The sequence below is a fragment of the Protomyctophum parallelum genome (genome assembly GCF_964188405.1).
Source record: "Protomyctophum parallelum genome assembly, chromosome: 20".
Classification (NCBI taxonomy): Eukaryota; Metazoa; Chordata; class Actinopteri; order Myctophiformes; family Myctophidae; genus Protomyctophum; species Protomyctophum parallelum.
Genome location: NC_139718.1, coordinates 23,260,306 through 23,277,551, shown reverse-complemented (window position 1 = coordinate 23,277,551; position 17,246 = coordinate 23,260,306). Strand labels below are relative to the sequence as shown.

At 42.2% G+C, this 17,246-nt stretch overlaps 1 protein-coding gene across 1 annotated transcript; it reads left to right on the top strand.

Moving 5' to 3' along the window:
• Positions 1-894: 894 nt before the first annotated feature.
• On the top strand, positions 895-15,487 carry senp2 (SUMO specific peptidase 2). The gene is made up of 17 exons (XM_083792132.1): positions 895-1,223; positions 1,436-1,503; positions 1,625-1,734; positions 3,326-3,398; positions 3,525-3,612; positions 5,827-6,007; positions 6,168-6,274; positions 6,459-6,544; positions 6,679-6,736; positions 7,111-7,183; positions 7,414-7,566; positions 8,604-8,735; positions 10,185-10,409; positions 11,281-11,360; positions 13,787-13,871; positions 13,959-14,054; positions 14,143-15,487. Exons 1-17 carry the CDS (start codon positions 1,063-1,065, stop codon positions 14,203-14,205), a joined length of 1,839 nt encoding a protein of 612 aa, XP_083648258.1. The 5' UTR covers positions 895-1,062; the 3' UTR covers positions 14,206-15,487.
• Positions 15,488-17,246: the final 1,759 nt, after the last annotated feature.

The following is a 17,246-nucleotide window of genomic DNA, read 5'->3' as shown; positions in this document are numbered from 1 at the left end:
GTCCAAGGAAGGCACACAATGCCTGGGCAACTCAAACTCAAGCAACCTGTATTCATCTAAAAAAATAGATCTTCAAGCTCATGCATCACATCTCAATGTGCTGTGACTGAGCTTGTAGGGCTGCATTTTTTGCTATTTGATTGAACTTTTTGCTCAAAATAGGGATGCCAGGGTGCGGCATTTTTAAGAGTTTGATATAGGCCCTATACCGTATTGTCCTGAATATAAAACGACTTCTCTGATTATAAGACTACCCCCATTTTTCAAGACTCATTCGTGGAAAATGAACATTGAATGTCAAATAGTCTCTATAGTCCCAGATTATAATACGACCCCGTTTTTTTTAATATTTCCATTGGAAAAAAAACATGGTCTTATATTCAGGCCAATAGGGTATAATTTCCCCCTGTATTGAGAAAAGTGATATTAATTAAATCAATTTGTACAGTGATTTTGTTTTTGTTTTGTGTTTGGAAAAAGAGATTTATATTTATATATATGTAATTATGTATACCGCCTTTAAAGTACATGGGCCCCATCATGTTGCATGGTCATACAGTATCATATTGTGCCAGTAATGAACAAACGTAAAGTCATTGGTGGAAATTCCATGTAATAAACTGTAAAAAGTAAAAACTTAAAAGAAGCTGCGGACAGCTTCTTCTGTCCGCGGCTGTTGGCCGTTTTGCGCTTAGGTGTGGAAACAGTGTTGCTTGCGTCTTGGTCCGGCCTGGGTGCGCTCGTTTCGTTATCCCGTACGCCGTCGTTTCTTTTTACACCAAGTCTATACATTGGCCTGGCCCTAGCCGCCCCGCATCTTCATCTGCGGCGTTCTGGGCCGTAAAACGTTCGCTCTACACGGAGTGACGCACATCCTTTAATCACCAACAACAGCCAAGTGGAGTGGACCGTGGTGAGGAGAAGAGCGCTTGCTATTTGCTAAAGCTAACGCTGGAGAAGGCAGTTATTGGTGTGTCGTAGGTTATTATACTAGCTATCCACTATTGTTCGTTAAATAGACCTGCCTCCATTGTCTTGTTGTATCTGTCTGGGATCAGTGGGATGTATGGATGGATAGTTGACGGAATATCGTCGCTGTTTGAGCCCATTAGGGGGCAAAATACCCCCGAGTGGCCTGGGAAAGGTAACCGACAGATTCCCACGCGAGGAGTGACAACAGAGGAGGCACAGCAAGCTAGACCAGCTAAACGGAATTACCAGAGGTTGGTTGGTTGGTCCAAAAGGTTTTTTTTGTATCATCCGTTTGCAATCGCACTACATGGCCAGTTGGCTTGAACAATGTATTGTGTCCATGGTTCAAGTACAGCATGTACGTGCGCATCGTGTAAGCAAACGTTCATTGGATATTCATGCTAGCGTGACGACTTTGCTGTATCCAATGCTTGACTTCAGTTATTGTGCTTTTCCATTTCAGCATTTATGTGGCTGATCATGTCTGCCAGAGTCAGACCGAGCAAATGGAGGTGAAGAGAAGGAGGCGAGGTTTGTAAACTAACCTGGTTTATTGTGACTGTCACACTGAACTGTTGCGACAGAAGTGAGCACTGCCACTACTATTTTTTTATAACTCTAGTTGTCAACTTGATTGGTTGCTGTGTTTCAGATGTAGTCATCAGCTTTGTGAAGAAGACTGTGACGGGGGTAGCTGGTCTGCTTGGACTGAGAAAACCACCAAGCAAGTGCAAGAAGTGCAGACCCTTTGAGCAGACCCAAGTTCGTGTTTCCATTCATTCGCCTAGAACACAATACCAAATGCTGTCACAGATTTATTGCTCATTACATTGGTACCATTTCCGTCTACTTAATTGTCTGTCTGGTAACAAGACTACTCGCCCCGTTTCTGTTTTCCTCCCAGAATATTCCCCAGTGAGGGGTGGGAGAGGCTGGACAGCAGACGGCTGGACTTTGAATTTCTCTAACTATAAACTTTCATGACAGCAGACAGCCTAAGTACAAATATAATTTATGAAAAGCTACTACAGTGAAGTCTGTTCACAGAAGTTGTTGTAGGATATGTGGGGATTATCTGACGAGGTACCATTTGAGGGGGCAAAACCTTACATATACTAAATAATACTAAATTGTTTATAGGTTCAATATAAGTAAAATAATATAGCCTTTATACAAACAGCCAATAGCATATTACAAAGTTATCTCCCTCACTGGTGAAAATTCCGGGAGTAAAAACGGACAAGCACCGGGGTGAGTTGTCCAGTATTCCATACAGCCCTCCTCTGAGATTCAGACCATTCCATATTATGACCATTAAGAGTAAGACCAATTATTAGCCGCAATTTGCAACTTTTTAATAATGGGATGAATCTAGAGTTGCAATACCCTCCATTGACTCCCCACTCATCCAATTTGGTTTGCGATCTGCTTGTCTTAAACAACGTTAAACTCATCAACATTGCAGCTGTAGTTCAAGCTTGAATTATCCTCTTTCAATCTGCTGAGCTTGTTTTTCATAAAAATCCACCGTAGAGATATTATGAGCTACTTTCTGTCAAGAGATTCTGTGCAGGTGATTCTTTTTCTAAGAGCTGGAGTTTGGAAGCACTCGTCGTATGTCACTGAACGGCCCTGCGTACCACCTGTTTAGAATTTGCAGAATAATGCAGGAGGCAGCAGCGCGACCCATTAACAAAAACGAGTGCTTCCAAACTTGCAACACTTAAAAAAAGAATTACCTGCAGAGGATGTCTTGACAGAAAGTAGCTCATAACATCTCTACGGTGGATTTGTATGAAAAACAAGCTCGGCAGATTGAAAGAGTATAATTGGACTACAGCTGCAATGTTGGTGAGTTTAACGTTGTTTAAGACAAGCAGATCGCAAACCAAATTGCATGAGTGGGGAGTCAATGGAGGGTATTGCAACTCTAGATTCTTCCCATTATAAAAAAATCTAGCGTTGCAAATTGCGGCTAGACCAATTATATGTAGATGTTGAAAATGCTTCATGTGGTCATAACATCATATACAGAATACATTTTCCCTTAAGGGATCAATTAATATTGTTGCGTTCACACGGGCAGACGTGAAGACGAATGGGAGTATAATTTGGAGCAGCTACATGCATCATGTCGTTAGCTTCCATTGACAATTAATGGTAGACTGCATCTTTTACATCTGCCCATGTGAACGCACCTTAACAGCACAGAACATGTAAGAAAACCATAAGAAAGGCGACAGCCACTATCACACAACTGTAACAGTTTAAACAGTCCAGTTCACCAAATGGTGTATATGCCTACATCCATTATGTTATCCAAAATGAATTGTCTCTTGCCATCTGTCTTTAGATCCATACTGTTCGACTGATGGGCATAGATGAACTACAAACTTCATGGATGAGCAGTTCTGAATGGAGAATGGGTAAGTAAATATGATTGCAGGATGCAAATAACTTTTGTCACGTTTACTTGATCAATCTACTCGTATTCCTGACTTTCACTTCCTTCTCCTTTTCCATGTCCCATGTTTTACTCTCTGCCTCTCCAGATAAGCCAGCAGGTGGACTGAATGAGAGGGAGTGGGGTGGGAAGAATCCTTTCAAGAGTTCCTCACCTCCTTTGATGAGGAAATTCAGGCAAGTGTTGCAGTTTTCTTTCTTCCTTCCATTTATGCAATGTTGTTCTATTCAGGATTCTCACCAAAGAATGGAACAGTGGGACAGCGCTATCATTTTCAAAATCAAATTCAGGAATATTATGTCCCAAAGACTGTTGTCTGCCTTGATTACATCATTCAGTGTTCATCAATTAATTAATGCAGTAAACTATGCCACAGTTTCAAAATAAATGGAACCATGTTTTTACACTTACGTAATACAAGAGCTGATACTGTGTACATCACACCATGGCTTAAGCAACTTGCAGTTAGCCCTGCCCCATACCCCACTTGAAGTTAAACCCTCTTATTTGTTGGACTAGAAAAAAGCGCCCTTCAGGTGTGTGCATATTTTCTCTGTGGTTATCGCAGTGTTGTGTTATTTGTGTACATGTGGTGAGCAATGAAGATGCAATGAAGATTTCACTTAATTTTTATTGAAGGAAAAAACATACACAACTGACAAGACAATACGGAAAGAAAAAAGACAAAAAGTAAACGAAAAAAAAAAAAAAAAAGGCTGCATTTCTCATATTACAAAAAACTTTCAATGAAATCCAATTGCAATATCGCTAGGCTGAGAGAAGAAATTCCACTTTTCCCACTTTTTATAGAATTTATCATCTTGTAGTCTAAGTATGAATGTTAGTTTTTCCATAGAATACAGTTCCTCAATAATGTCCATCCATTGATCTTTCGTTGGTGGGTCCTGCTGGCACCAGCGTCGTGTGATTGCTTTTTTACTTGCTGCTAAGAGGATCTTGATTAAATATTTATCATGTGTTAGAAACTCTTCAGGGATATTTCCCAACAGTAGAAAAGAAACAGACAGAGGTATCTCAAAACACAGAATGGTCTCCAAGGTGGAATGGATGTCCTGCCAGTATTTCTGAATTTTAGGACAAGACCAGAAAATATGAGCGTGGCCCGCTCCCTTGTGGCCACACTGTCTCCAGCAAGGCTGATCTGTTTTCAGTTGTCTCGATTTAATTTTGGGGGTAATAAAAAATCTCATTAGGTTCTTCCAACAGAATTCTCTCCACATTCTTGAATTGGTGGATGTAATTTGTGTATTGCACATGTTTGCCCATTCTTCTGATGTGATGGTAATCTCCAACTCTTTTTCCCAATTAGTTTTAATGTACTCTGTGGAGTTGACCCTAGCTGAAACCAGGGCATTATAAATACTGGATACTACTCTTTTGGACTCATGCTTATATGCCTGAATAAAAACCTGTATGTATGTTGAGGCCACCGGCTCGGATGCTTTCACCTCCCCCATGAAGTACTCTCGTATTTGGAGGTAGATAGATATTCTTAAGAGCAGATTTATGGTTGGTCCATCAGGACGTTCAAAATGTTGACATTAAAAATGAAAAAGGGTAGTTCTGTAATTAAAATCAGGTTTGTTTGGAGGAACATGAGCTATGGGAATCGAAGAGCAGATTGGTTGGTAAATCAGGTGTTTGGAGGAACATGAATGAAATCAAGATGAATTTATCATTCACATGATGCAGTAAGTTTGCGTTCATACTAGGAAGTATTTAAGATTGGACTTTTAGGGATGTTTGATATACACTTTCTTTGGCATCTATGGTCTATATTATGACCATGGATATGCTCTAAAAGTGAAAATAAAACGTATTTTTTATTTCACTACGTCTTTAAATACACTGTCTATAGACTTCTGTCAGAAATGCTGTATTACTGCATCTATGACAGTAATATTTGTATACATGTTTTACAATGTAAGGCATTAATGTAAGGCTTACATCAACTGTAAACTGTGTTCTTAAAGGTTTGCATGGTAGAACTGTCTGCAGTTAGTCCTAGTTCAAAAGTTCGAATGATCTCACTGCTTAACTTGACCGACAACTGCACAGTCACGGACACACAGAATCTAATGAAGTTTACATCCCATAACCCACTAATGGCAAGTTAGTAGTCAAACAACTGTTGGGTGTATGTTTATTAACAGTGTATTAAAATAATTTCATCTGAAAGTCCTGGAAATGGCCTTCATTGGCCTTAAGAAAATTAAGAGAATGCATGCTATGTTATGCATGAAGCATGCTATATTATGTTAACTTTTATTTTTTATGCACATAATAAATGTGTGTCTGCTGCATACGACAATATCTAGGAGAATGAATGTCACATCACTCCAATATGTGCATTATGCTTGTGATTCCAGTGGGATGGGGCTACCTACAGGAATCCCTGAAAGAGGCAAGGACAGAAGAAGTTCGCTCCAGCTGCTGCCTTCTAGGCCTGCTCTGGGAGTCGGAATGGGAACTAGTGCCACCAACCCAGACTTAACGTGTGCAGGCTTTGGAAACAACCGCAGCTATAAACCCAGTCTTACAGTAGAAGAGGTATGTGGATGGATGTGAACTAATGAGGCTCTCTGTTTACATTTGTCTGCAATCAGATACTGTCATTCAGCGAGCATCGCCCAATATTCTCACTGACCATGCTTCAACTATCAATGTCTGTCTGAATAATGACAGTGTTTGGCATTTATGCCTCCTCCAGGCTTTAAAGCAGAGCAGCAAAGAACAATACATGCGCTTGTTGGAGATGGTGACGGAGAAAAACGACAAAAACCAGCCGCTACCTTTCAACCGAACCAAACCACAAGAGTGAGTATGGACTTGTTGGTGTCATTACTGAAAATCTTAGACATTGGCATAATCAGATTACCATAGACCTTAGACGTTGGTGTAATACGATTACAGATGGTGGTGTAATCGGATTACTTACTTACTATAAGCTAGACGATGCCAAGTATTCCCCATCTGAATCTGAATGTTTTTCTCCTCTCAGTGCATCACTGTCACAGTGCGAGCACAGAGCTGCTGGGATGGGAAGATCCTGTGAGTCTGTACCCAGAAAGGCTGGACCCATCAAAGGTATAGGTTGTTGGCTGAGTCCTATGTAGATTTAGAATTTAAAACAAAAGAAAGGCATGTTTTGACTCTGAAGATGCAGAGTAATGTCTTAACGTTCCCTGGCTAACATGTTTCGTCTTCCCATTATTTTGCAGCTGCTCCAAGTGTTTTCACATGGAGAGATCCTTCTGCTGCTAAGCAGACCAGAGAAAGGTTGGTTGTGTTTTTGTCCTTTTTCACCTGTGGTGAATGTGGGAAGCAAATGTCCCCACAAGCCTATTAGAATTTGACAATTTGATTTGTGAGGACTGGTCCTCAAAGACTTTGCATCCAGCATAAACCCAGCATAATATATTACAAAGTACGTAGAAAAGACTATTGTTGAACATTGCGCACAAACTGCGGAACATAACAGTCAAATGTGTTGACATGGGCAATGAAAGGCAACTGGTGTGCCCACTCCGCCCAGCACTTCGCAGCAATTCGTTGCACTTCCACATCCAGTGTGAAGCACACATGCGGCAAGTAACACACAATCATGTTTATGAATAGGTTTCATATTCTGTTTTGATGAAATGTGTTTCCAGGAGGGGTGACATGTGTTTCAGCAAGACAAAATCTGAAGGGTTGGAGGACACCCAAAATGCCCGATGTGTAACGGTAATAAACATAATCAAATTCAAAATGTCAGTGTATCAGTTCAATGTTGGTTTGGCAGACTTCACCAGACTGTACAATAAGTAATGTCCAACATACATGTTAATATATAGTAATGTAATAAAAGGTAAATTAAAGTTATAATGCAGTCTAAGGTACTTCCCACTTTTCATGTATTATTCTGGCACTTTCTCTCTCATTTGCAAGAATCAATTTTTGTATATCTTCTGCAGAAACAGTCAGCCGAGGTGGACCTCTCTACAGAAGTAGCCACTCGCCTCAAGCTAGTGGACAGAGTGCATCCCTCTCTAACACATATTGACACTCACTCTACACACACAACCCATGCACGTCGCAGTGAAGAGGATGTACCTAGAATGACGAAGGTGAGAATTACAAAGCACTTGCAAATGATTATGTTAAACAGAAACGCACACATCCAACTTTATAATAATGGATTGCATTTTTATAGCGATGTTCTATGCACAGAGTGCTTACTCAAAGTGCTTTACAATGGTCCATTCATTCATACGTACAACTTTCTTATGGGTGTAGTGGTTTGAATGGTACCTTTTTTACTTTGTTTGCTGGGGTGCTAGTCAGGACAGGACCTGACAATAATAAAGTATAAAATAAGAAATTCAAACCCTACAAAGGTTCCATGTACCCTAACATGAACCCGTACACCCGAAAACCATAAATCATTTGTCAATAAACCAACCCTTAAATGCAGATAGGCAATCACAATTCACAACAATAATAAATGGACACAACACAGTATTTCAAGTTCAGTAGTCAAGTAGAGCAAGGGCTGCAGTTCAGATTCAGTTCAAATAGTAAGTCAAAAGAAAATCACGTTAACAAAATAATCCAGAAACCGAGTTTTACTTTTCACCCAAATAAAAGTGAAAACGTCCCTTCAAGGTACAAAAAAAGTTAATCTCCAAAATAAACAAGGCTCCAAAATAATCCAAGCAAAATATACTCTTCTTTATTGAGTAGCTCTTTCGAAAACACAGCGTTTACAACCGACCTGTCAAAACTCCACTGTCCTCCGGCAAAAAAACGTAACGAAGCTCTGTGCTTCGCTTGCCGTGAGTGTGCGAGCGTTGTCAGTGGTCGAGACAACGGAGGTGTGTGTGAATGGGCGTGCATGTGAAGTTGAGTGACTGGTTCAAGGTTGCTGTTAGAAATAACTGGCTGTAAACGGATCGCCACATGGGAGTCTTTGCTGTGGTTCACTCAATGTAGTTAGAAACTCTGCTGGTGTAATTGAGTCAGAACACTGTCTTCAGCCAGGTCTTGGTGAAGCACAGTACAGAGCTTCTGTTCATAAGGATGTCCAGCTCATCTTGCTTGTAAACCAGGGAGTGGACATTATTCTTTTTGGTTATGTATTCATTGTGCTTGTCTGTGTGTACAGGAAATGGCAATAGAGGTGAGTCGCGCTCTGTCACAAAGTGATCCGAACCTCGTCCTAAGTTCTGCCTTCAAACTACGCATCACACAGAGAGACCTGGCCACACTACAGGAGGGCAGCTGGCTGAACGATGAGGTAGGCGTATGCTACAGCTGTGCTAACAAGTATGGGGCATTTGAAACTGGAAGCGATTTAACTTTTAATTTATAGTTCATTTCCAATGAGACCTGCGTTTTCTTTCTCTGTACGCACGGTGAAGTCGAGGGGCAGCATCGCAAGCGGATTTACGTGAGCGTGGTGCGTGACTCGCCAGACCTGGATTCGGTTTAGCTTTTTTTACACTTGCGTTGTCGCGCCCCTCTTGAGCAGACCTGTCGTTGATCCAGTCAACGTGTGCATTCATCGCTTCCCGTTTGAAAGGACCTTATAACTTCGGCATATAATTTCCATTTAAGTCGTTTTAATGTGTTACTGTTGCAAACGCACAAGAACCAAGGAAATAATGCGAGTCAGGCAGCACCCCAAACTGTAATCTGTAATGATGAAGCTATCACCAGACAGTTCCACAAAATTATGTCAGACCCCACCTATGTCCTCCAGCTTGATTTACCAGCTTCTCTCAGGCATATGCTCCGGAGAGTCCCCCAGTGCATCCATGCCTGCTCAAATCACAGTATGGGTAATGGGATGAGAGAGTCGCACATAAAAAAGAAAAATCACACCCGTGTTAACCGAGTGGTGCAACTCCCCTCTTTTCTCTCGCTCTCATATTAGCAGGCAGCACGGTCTCTCTCTCTCTCTCTGTTTCTGCATGGCACAACAGCGCCCCTACTGGTACTCATACTGGTGCTCATTAACGTCACTTAGGTGAACACATAGGTTAACCAATAACCACACGGACATTGCTGTTCCTTGGAGTGGTTGCACCACTCACATCTAATCAACTAGTAGGTTAATTCACCACGCACACACAACAAAGGAAAAAACGGACATATAGATATAAATACTCACCGGCAAATCTAAAAAGGTGAATTTGAGAGCGGTCCTGTGGAGAAAACTCCCCTCATGGCTTTCTGGCAGAAAAACCTTTGTCGGTTTGTCTTGGAACGACAAGCACCATCAAATTAAACTACATTCCTGGAGTTGGGAGAGGAACTTTGGAATAAAACATCACATGATGACTACTCAACGGCAGATTTTATTTTGCAGTTAAATCTACTTAGAAGTCAGCACACAGTTTCTCTTCTTACTGGCAGTCGCTGCAGAACAAAACAAACATTCCACCCTCCGTTGTCCTTTCCGTTCCTGCCATCTCGTTATCCTTCATTACCACAACCAAGGGTGCACACTTGTTTCTTATACAGTATATAGCTTGTGGATCTACTATAAATAAAAGACTAACATGTATATAAACTGGTTACAGTATTATATTGTGTAACTGCACCACATGATCTGGTATAACAGCAGATGGAATGTCCTTTAATGACAAAGTCTTGTCTTGCATTTAATCTTGCATTTTTTTGTTTTGTTTTTAATCTTTAGTTTTACTCTTGTTCATTCTTTTTTACTTCCTTCCCCCTGTAGGTGATGAACTTCTACCTGTCCCTTGTCATGCAGCGGTCCTGTGGTCAAGCAGGGGGACTGAAGATCTACTCTTTCAGCACCTTCTTTTTTCCCAAGCTGCGAGGTGGTGGAGGGGGTCAGACTGGGGGACACGCGTCTGTGAAGCGCTGGACGAAGGCTGTAGACCTATTTGTCCATGACATCATACTGGTTCCCTTACATCTGGGCGTCCATTGGGCTATGGCTGTGAGTCACCTTAGCTTAAACGTATGACCAGGTTCCCCCACGGCTCTGTACTTGGTTCCCTCCCTTTTCCCCCTCTACACCAAATGTACCAGCTCAGTGGCCTTGTGGTTAGTGTCCGCCCTGAGACCAAGGAAGATTAGAGAAGTAAGTGACATGGTCACGTGACTGTGCTGCGCCATGACACTTTCATGGGAGCCAAATCTTGCACTGGAAGTTACATGAATACAAAGCAGTGAATGGAGCAAGCTTGACCAGCTCATAACAAACATTATTTATGAACCATTGAGACCTGTGTCATATTATCAGTTCAGGCCTATAAAAGAAGACCTATTTTTGTTTGTTTGTTTTCTAATCACCTGCTTTTCGATGTGCACAGAGTGCACAGTACATTTTATTGGAGGATTTAAACGGCAGCAGGTATCGTTTCTGACAATGTGTTACATGTCTTGTGTTATTTGCCAGAAGCGATTGCTTTACAACAGATCTGTCATTCAGAAATAGTGTTTGTTCATGAGCTGGTCACTGAGCTCTCATTGACTCCAGTGCATTCTGCCGAACTTCCGGGTGTAGTTTGGCTCCCATGGTGCGTCAAATCTGCCATCTTGAATTGCGTGATAGCGGAAATGACGTTGGTGACTTTACCTCCATTTAATCTACCTTGCCTGAGACTGGGATGTCGGGAGTACGATCCCCGGCCGGGTCATACCAAAGACTGAAAAATGGTAGAAAAAAGGGGTAGAGTGGCCTCGTTCTATGTATTTAAAGCACCGTGGATAATGGCGCTATATAAAGGCACCATTTACCATTTTACAAATGCACCATTTACTATTTGTTACTATATATTATTTAGTCTCTGTCGTCCCCCATGCAGGTGATAGATTTCAGATCCCGCTCAGTGAGGTCCTACGACTCGATGGGCCAGAGGCATGATGACGTCTGCAGCATTTTACTGTGAGTCTTCGCTCTGCTCCAGTCTTTTCTTGCATATTGTCCCCGGCCATATTTTGTCACTAGGAATATTCTACATCTTACAATAAATGCACCACGTCTCTGTACGTATGTGTGTGTTTGTAATCCCCGTAACTTGAGAACTGTTCACCCAACCGACTTTAAATTTGACAGTGTTCCACACCACCACAGGGAGTGCAGTGCCTGGCCTTGAGTCAGTCGGATACATGGTTGTCCAGAACCACCACAAAAGGCTCTGGTCAGGCTCTGCCAGTGGACCTACTGAGCCCAAGTCCCCAAGAATTCCCAGCCAATGCCTCAGCCAATTGATTGCCATGGCAACCTCACACCTGCCATTTGATTATTAATATAAATAAAAAATACATCGCATGGATGCACCTGGGACGCATCTTCAGTGATGTTTCCTGAGGTCAACGGAGTTTCGGGTCTTCCAACATCATACCCCTCACTCAGGCGACCCAGCGGGGTTGATCAAATCCCGACTTACGTCCCAGTAGCTACCCTTGATCAGTCCATCAGGGAATGAGCAAGGCCACACAATCCGTTGCTCCGGAACTACTCTGCTGATACTGGGAGAACCAAAATCTGGCGTGTGGAAGGACTAGAGCTAAATTCCAATACCCAAAATCTCAGCCACTCGGTCACTCGGGGTCATTCCAGCGTGACCCGGAAATGGTTAACGTTCCAATTGTTAAAGTGCTCCATCGAGGAGGAGAGTGGAGTCGAGTGGAGGAGCCGAGTGGGCTCTCCGAGACCGCATAGAGCGAGTGTACATCAGGTGCAGGCTCGGTGGGGTATTTTGTCTCCTCGCAGCGGATTTCCGCATCACGTGTACATTTGGGACATTGTACGTTTTTTTCCTTCTCCAGTGACATAAGACCGCCTCCTCCACATGTGCACAGAAAACACTGCTTGAAACCCGATACTATGTACCCCCCCCCCCCCCCCCCCATCCACTAGCTGCCGACCGGCTGAGTCGCTGACCCAACACACACGCACTGTGCGTGCGTGCACACACACTAAAAATCTTGAATGAATAGAGCTTCAGAATGATAAAGTAGCCTATCTAGCCACAACAAGGACCACAACAAGCCACTGGCTTTATTGCGTTGTGTGATATAAGCATAATAAAAGTAGGATATATAAATTAGGCCGACTATATTGTGCGCACCTCAAAAGCTATAGTTAATTTATCTCTGTGCATGCCTGAATGCACAGACTGCTATGAATGTCGGTGACAAAAATGTATTTATTTATGTGGACTGAACTGAATATGTAAGTCAGAGAGACTATACCTAATTCCTGTTATAGTGTCCGTTATTTGCAAAGACCGTCGGAGGAGGACTGACTGTCGGAGGAGGGGGGGTGATTTATACGTGTGCGCATCCTGGCGCTTATTCACTATTTCAGGAATAAATAGCGTTGCCTTGCACATGTTACGAATACATACACAGGTTACATGCACAAAATGATGAATTGTCTATTCTGTAGACTGTACGGCTCTGTTCGGAGTTCCAGTGATCCAGCTGTGTGACACTATTGTTCCACCACTTTTGCTTTGGCAATGTAAACGTATGTTTTCCCATGCCAATAAAGCCCATTGAATTGATACACGTCATTAGTGATCGCGGAATGTGCCGTCGCTTTGAAATGACAACGTAGTACATTCCGATTCTAGAGGGAAATTCGACCACCACTCTGTCCTCGCATCGAATCCTCTCCTCCTCGCTGGGGGCGGAGCCGAGGAGCAAGTGGAGGACGCGAAGAGAGTGAGCGAGTGTGAAAGTTGTGGTATTGGAATTTAGCTTAGGATATGTGGGTTGACTCCTCACCAGGTCCACTCCTGCTCTCACCAGGCCCAGGACCTGTGCGTTGCACCAGACTCCCAGTACCAGGCACTGCACTCAGGAGTGGTGGACTATAATGGCCCTCCTAAAGGCCTCACCATGGTTTGTTGGGATTCCTCCTCACAGAGGACACAGGCTGGGGCGCTAGCCAATACTGCTCACCCGGGTGCCGTCTACTTTCCGGCTGTCACCCCTCTCGCCGGTGGTCACCAGACTATACCTGGTTGTCATATAGTCTATTCCTATGAGTCATGAGATGAACACTCTTATTGCCCTAGAGGGGCCCAACGCCCAGGACAGATGTTAATTAAAAGACGGAACATTACTAATTTCATAACAGAGCGCACCAGTCTACAGGCTGGGAGCGTCTGTTGGGCAACATTTGAGGTGCCGACTCTGCCAAGTTGTTTATATGGTAAGCAGAAGGCTATAAGTTTAGGAATAAGGTTAGGTTTTGGCACCGTTTTACTGAGGTCATGTTTAGGGTTGGGGCGAGTGTTTTGGCATTTGTTTACATCTCATAATTTGAAACTATCCCATTGTATGTCTTCTGTGTGTCAGACTCTACTTGAGGGAGGAACACAGAGCTAAGCAGGGCAGAGATCTGGACAGCTCCAAATGGGCCGTTGGTAGCTTGAGGGCCAATGTAAGTATGACATAAATTCATGAATATTATTTGGATGAAATGTGTGTTGTCCAGTGACGTTTAATGTGATGGCATGTGTATGTCTAGGAGATCCCCCAGCAAAAGAACGGCAGTGACTGTGGAGTTTTTGCCTGTAAATATGCAGACTACATATCCAGAGAAAAGCCCCTTACTTTCAAACAGGTAAGCTGTGCAGATCACATGAAATATAGTAATGAAGTAAAGTAATACATCTGTTTTAATGCACTCGTATATGTGTCTCTCTCCTTAGGGCCACATGTCTCTGTTCAGGAGGTTAATGATGTGGGAGATTCTCAACCAGACGCTGCTATAGAGCTACACAACAACCAAACAATAAACCCTTCAGCAACATGGACATTCCCAGTCTGTGGGACAGCGGGTGTACAGTAAAACTGGTATACAGTAAATACAACTGGTCTGGTGTACAGTAAATGCATGATGAGGACTTGATACCCGACCCCACTCGCTTCTTTCTGGGATCTGAAATTACACTATTTTATGGCTCCTATAGGGCACATAAATATCTCTGAGTTGTAATTGGAGAGAATATTGATATGTGTCTTATATAGGCTTTGGCACTACTGACTTGACTTTATTTTTCTTCTTTGGATTTGTTTCTGTTTTTGCTGCCTCAAGTGCCTTGAGTAGAATGGGATTCTTAGGCCTAGCACAAGTATGAAAATGTCATCTTCGCTGCAAAATTACTTAGTGGTGTACGAATCAAGGTTTTGGAGCTCCTGACATTTTTTTTTTTTTTAACGGATCCCATGTTCAACAGATCTTTATATAATTGGTCCTATGATAAATGATGCTATGTGTATCCCGACAACTATTCCACAATCTCCAAATACTATATAGAGCAGCTACTGAGCAGCAAGCTCTTATAGGCTTCCATTTTCGGACAGATTTAGGATACTGTAAAGACTAAAGTATGAACTGTAAAGTGTAAACTAAAAATGATCCTCGGATCATTTTCAGAGCTTGCCTGTTCCAGATTGTATTAAGGAAGCATTTGAAAATGGTGGGAGGCAACAGGTTGGCCTGCGAGACTAGAGGCTGAATATTGTGGGCTTGTGGATTGCCCATTTTTGACAAACATTTGTTGTAGAGGACCAATAACAGAGCCAACCCTGGTCAAGTTTACTAAGAATAGAAGAGAATAGAATAGTGTTTAGTGGTGAAATGTTTGCTCATGCCGCTGCCAAAGAGTTGTACTTTATTTAACCAACTGATTTGACATGAAGCTCGAGCTTTGAAGCTGTGAATGGAATATGAGCTATGATCTCAGAATTGCTGTGGCAGACGGAAGGAAAATCTGCATGGTTGGCCTTTTCTTTATAGAAATTTGTTTTTTGTATATTTTGTTTGATATTTATGTGACTTAATTTGAATGAGTGTTGTGTATGTGATGGTTTGCTTGTCATGTGTGGTGCAACAGTAGTCCCCCCCCCGCCCATAGATATGCTTCGAGATCTAAATTATTTCAGTGAGCATATATACCATGCTTCTGCTTCATCTTTGTACCATGTAACAAACTACTGTATACATCCGCATGTTTTGATTCATGCTAAATAAATTATAATATTTTTTTTGTATTTTTTTAATGTTGGTTACTTTGTCACAAATCAAGGTCCATCTTTCCTTTAAAATTGTTCTAGTGATATGAGATTTGAGAACGTCTTGATATAGCTGGCTGAACACACGTTACCTCACACATGTCTGCAGGACATTTACTAGAGCAGGGCAAAAAGGATTATGATGGACTAGCTCTGGTCCATAGCCTTCTACTGCTTCTACGATTCTGCCCTATACTGCAGGGCAGAATTGTAGAAGGCTATGGACCAGAGCTAATGATGGACAAACTTTAGTTTTATTTTACTATATAAACATCCTAGCAACGGAACAGTTTGATGGTTCGAAATGGGCAACGCCTCAGATGCCTCACAGCCAAGACCTCGAGGCTTGGAAAGCTTTTTCCCAGTAGCTGTTAAATGAGTTAAATTACTCATTCTGTGTACAATATTTCCTTACTCCTTCAATTGAGGCACTGCTGCTATTGTTTATATGCAAATTACCTGCACATAGTTTTATTTTTCCTTTTACTGCTGCTAATTTATAAGCTATTGTACTTTTGTAAGTTAGTGACAAATGCAACCTTGATTCTTGAATTGAACAATGTGGACTTTTGATGAATTGAACAATGTGGACCCTCTTAAACAAGTGTAATGCTTAATTGGGTCGTCCACTCACAGTTAACAGTCTTTGTATTGAGTTTGTGCTTGAAATGTACTGTAATTCTACAAACTATTAATAAAATATTTAAATCAATCAATCAAACCAGAGCTAGACTACACCATGATATATTATTAGGAGTACAATAACTTGGCATTGTGAATAAAAAGGTATTAGCCACAGTGGGGTTGCAGTGTAATGTAATGCTGAAGGTTTAATCACAGGGCTGTCTGCTTTATGTATTATGATTAAACGTGCATTCTGGTATATTGTGAATCAATGATTGAGAAAAACATCAGAGGGGTTTGAACCCGTGAAGTTACATAAAGTTGTATTCAAAGTCGGGTGTCTAAACCGCTAGACCACTGAGGACGCTGCCAGGAAGGGGACTCATGTCTGTATTGACTATTTATAAGCCGTGACGTAACCCGCTTCCGGGTCTTACTCAAGAAAGCTCCACGTCCTCGCGGGCGTGGCCTCACGTCACACCCGGAAGGAAGTGCCGCCCCCCCCTCAAATACGGAAGAGACGCGTGGAGGGGGTTTTGCTCAGTGTTGTTTTGCCACGTCACCATGTCGGTCGTCGTCGTGTCCGCAGCAAGCAGGTACGTTCAATGTTATTTAATACTTAACGTTGTTGTTGTTCAAACATCTGTGATCACTTTATGATAACTTTGTTGTGATGTTTATATATTATGTTCGTGCCACTCTGTAAAACCGTGTTCGAGTAGCCGAATGGTTACCGTCGGCGCCTAGTAGACTACGGCCAGGGCCCGGGTTCGAGTCCCCATCGAGGACTGAGAGTTTAGCTTCATTTCTTACCAAACTAACACAATTGTTTTAGCTTTTCTCGTCGAGGTCCATTATTCATTCAGTATTTGAGCCTAAAAATGGTGGTCCCGTGGCTCAGATACCGAATGAATAAAGGACCTCGACTTGATGCAAACAAACAGTTGTGTTTGTTAAGAAGAAAATAAACTCGGTCATCGACTGGGAAGTGAACCCGGGCCCGGTTGTTCACATTATTACCATCGACGGTATCCATTGGGCTACTGGATCATGGTTTTATAATGTAGTTAGTAACATATATGAACACAACACAGTAGGAACAGAGCATTCTGGT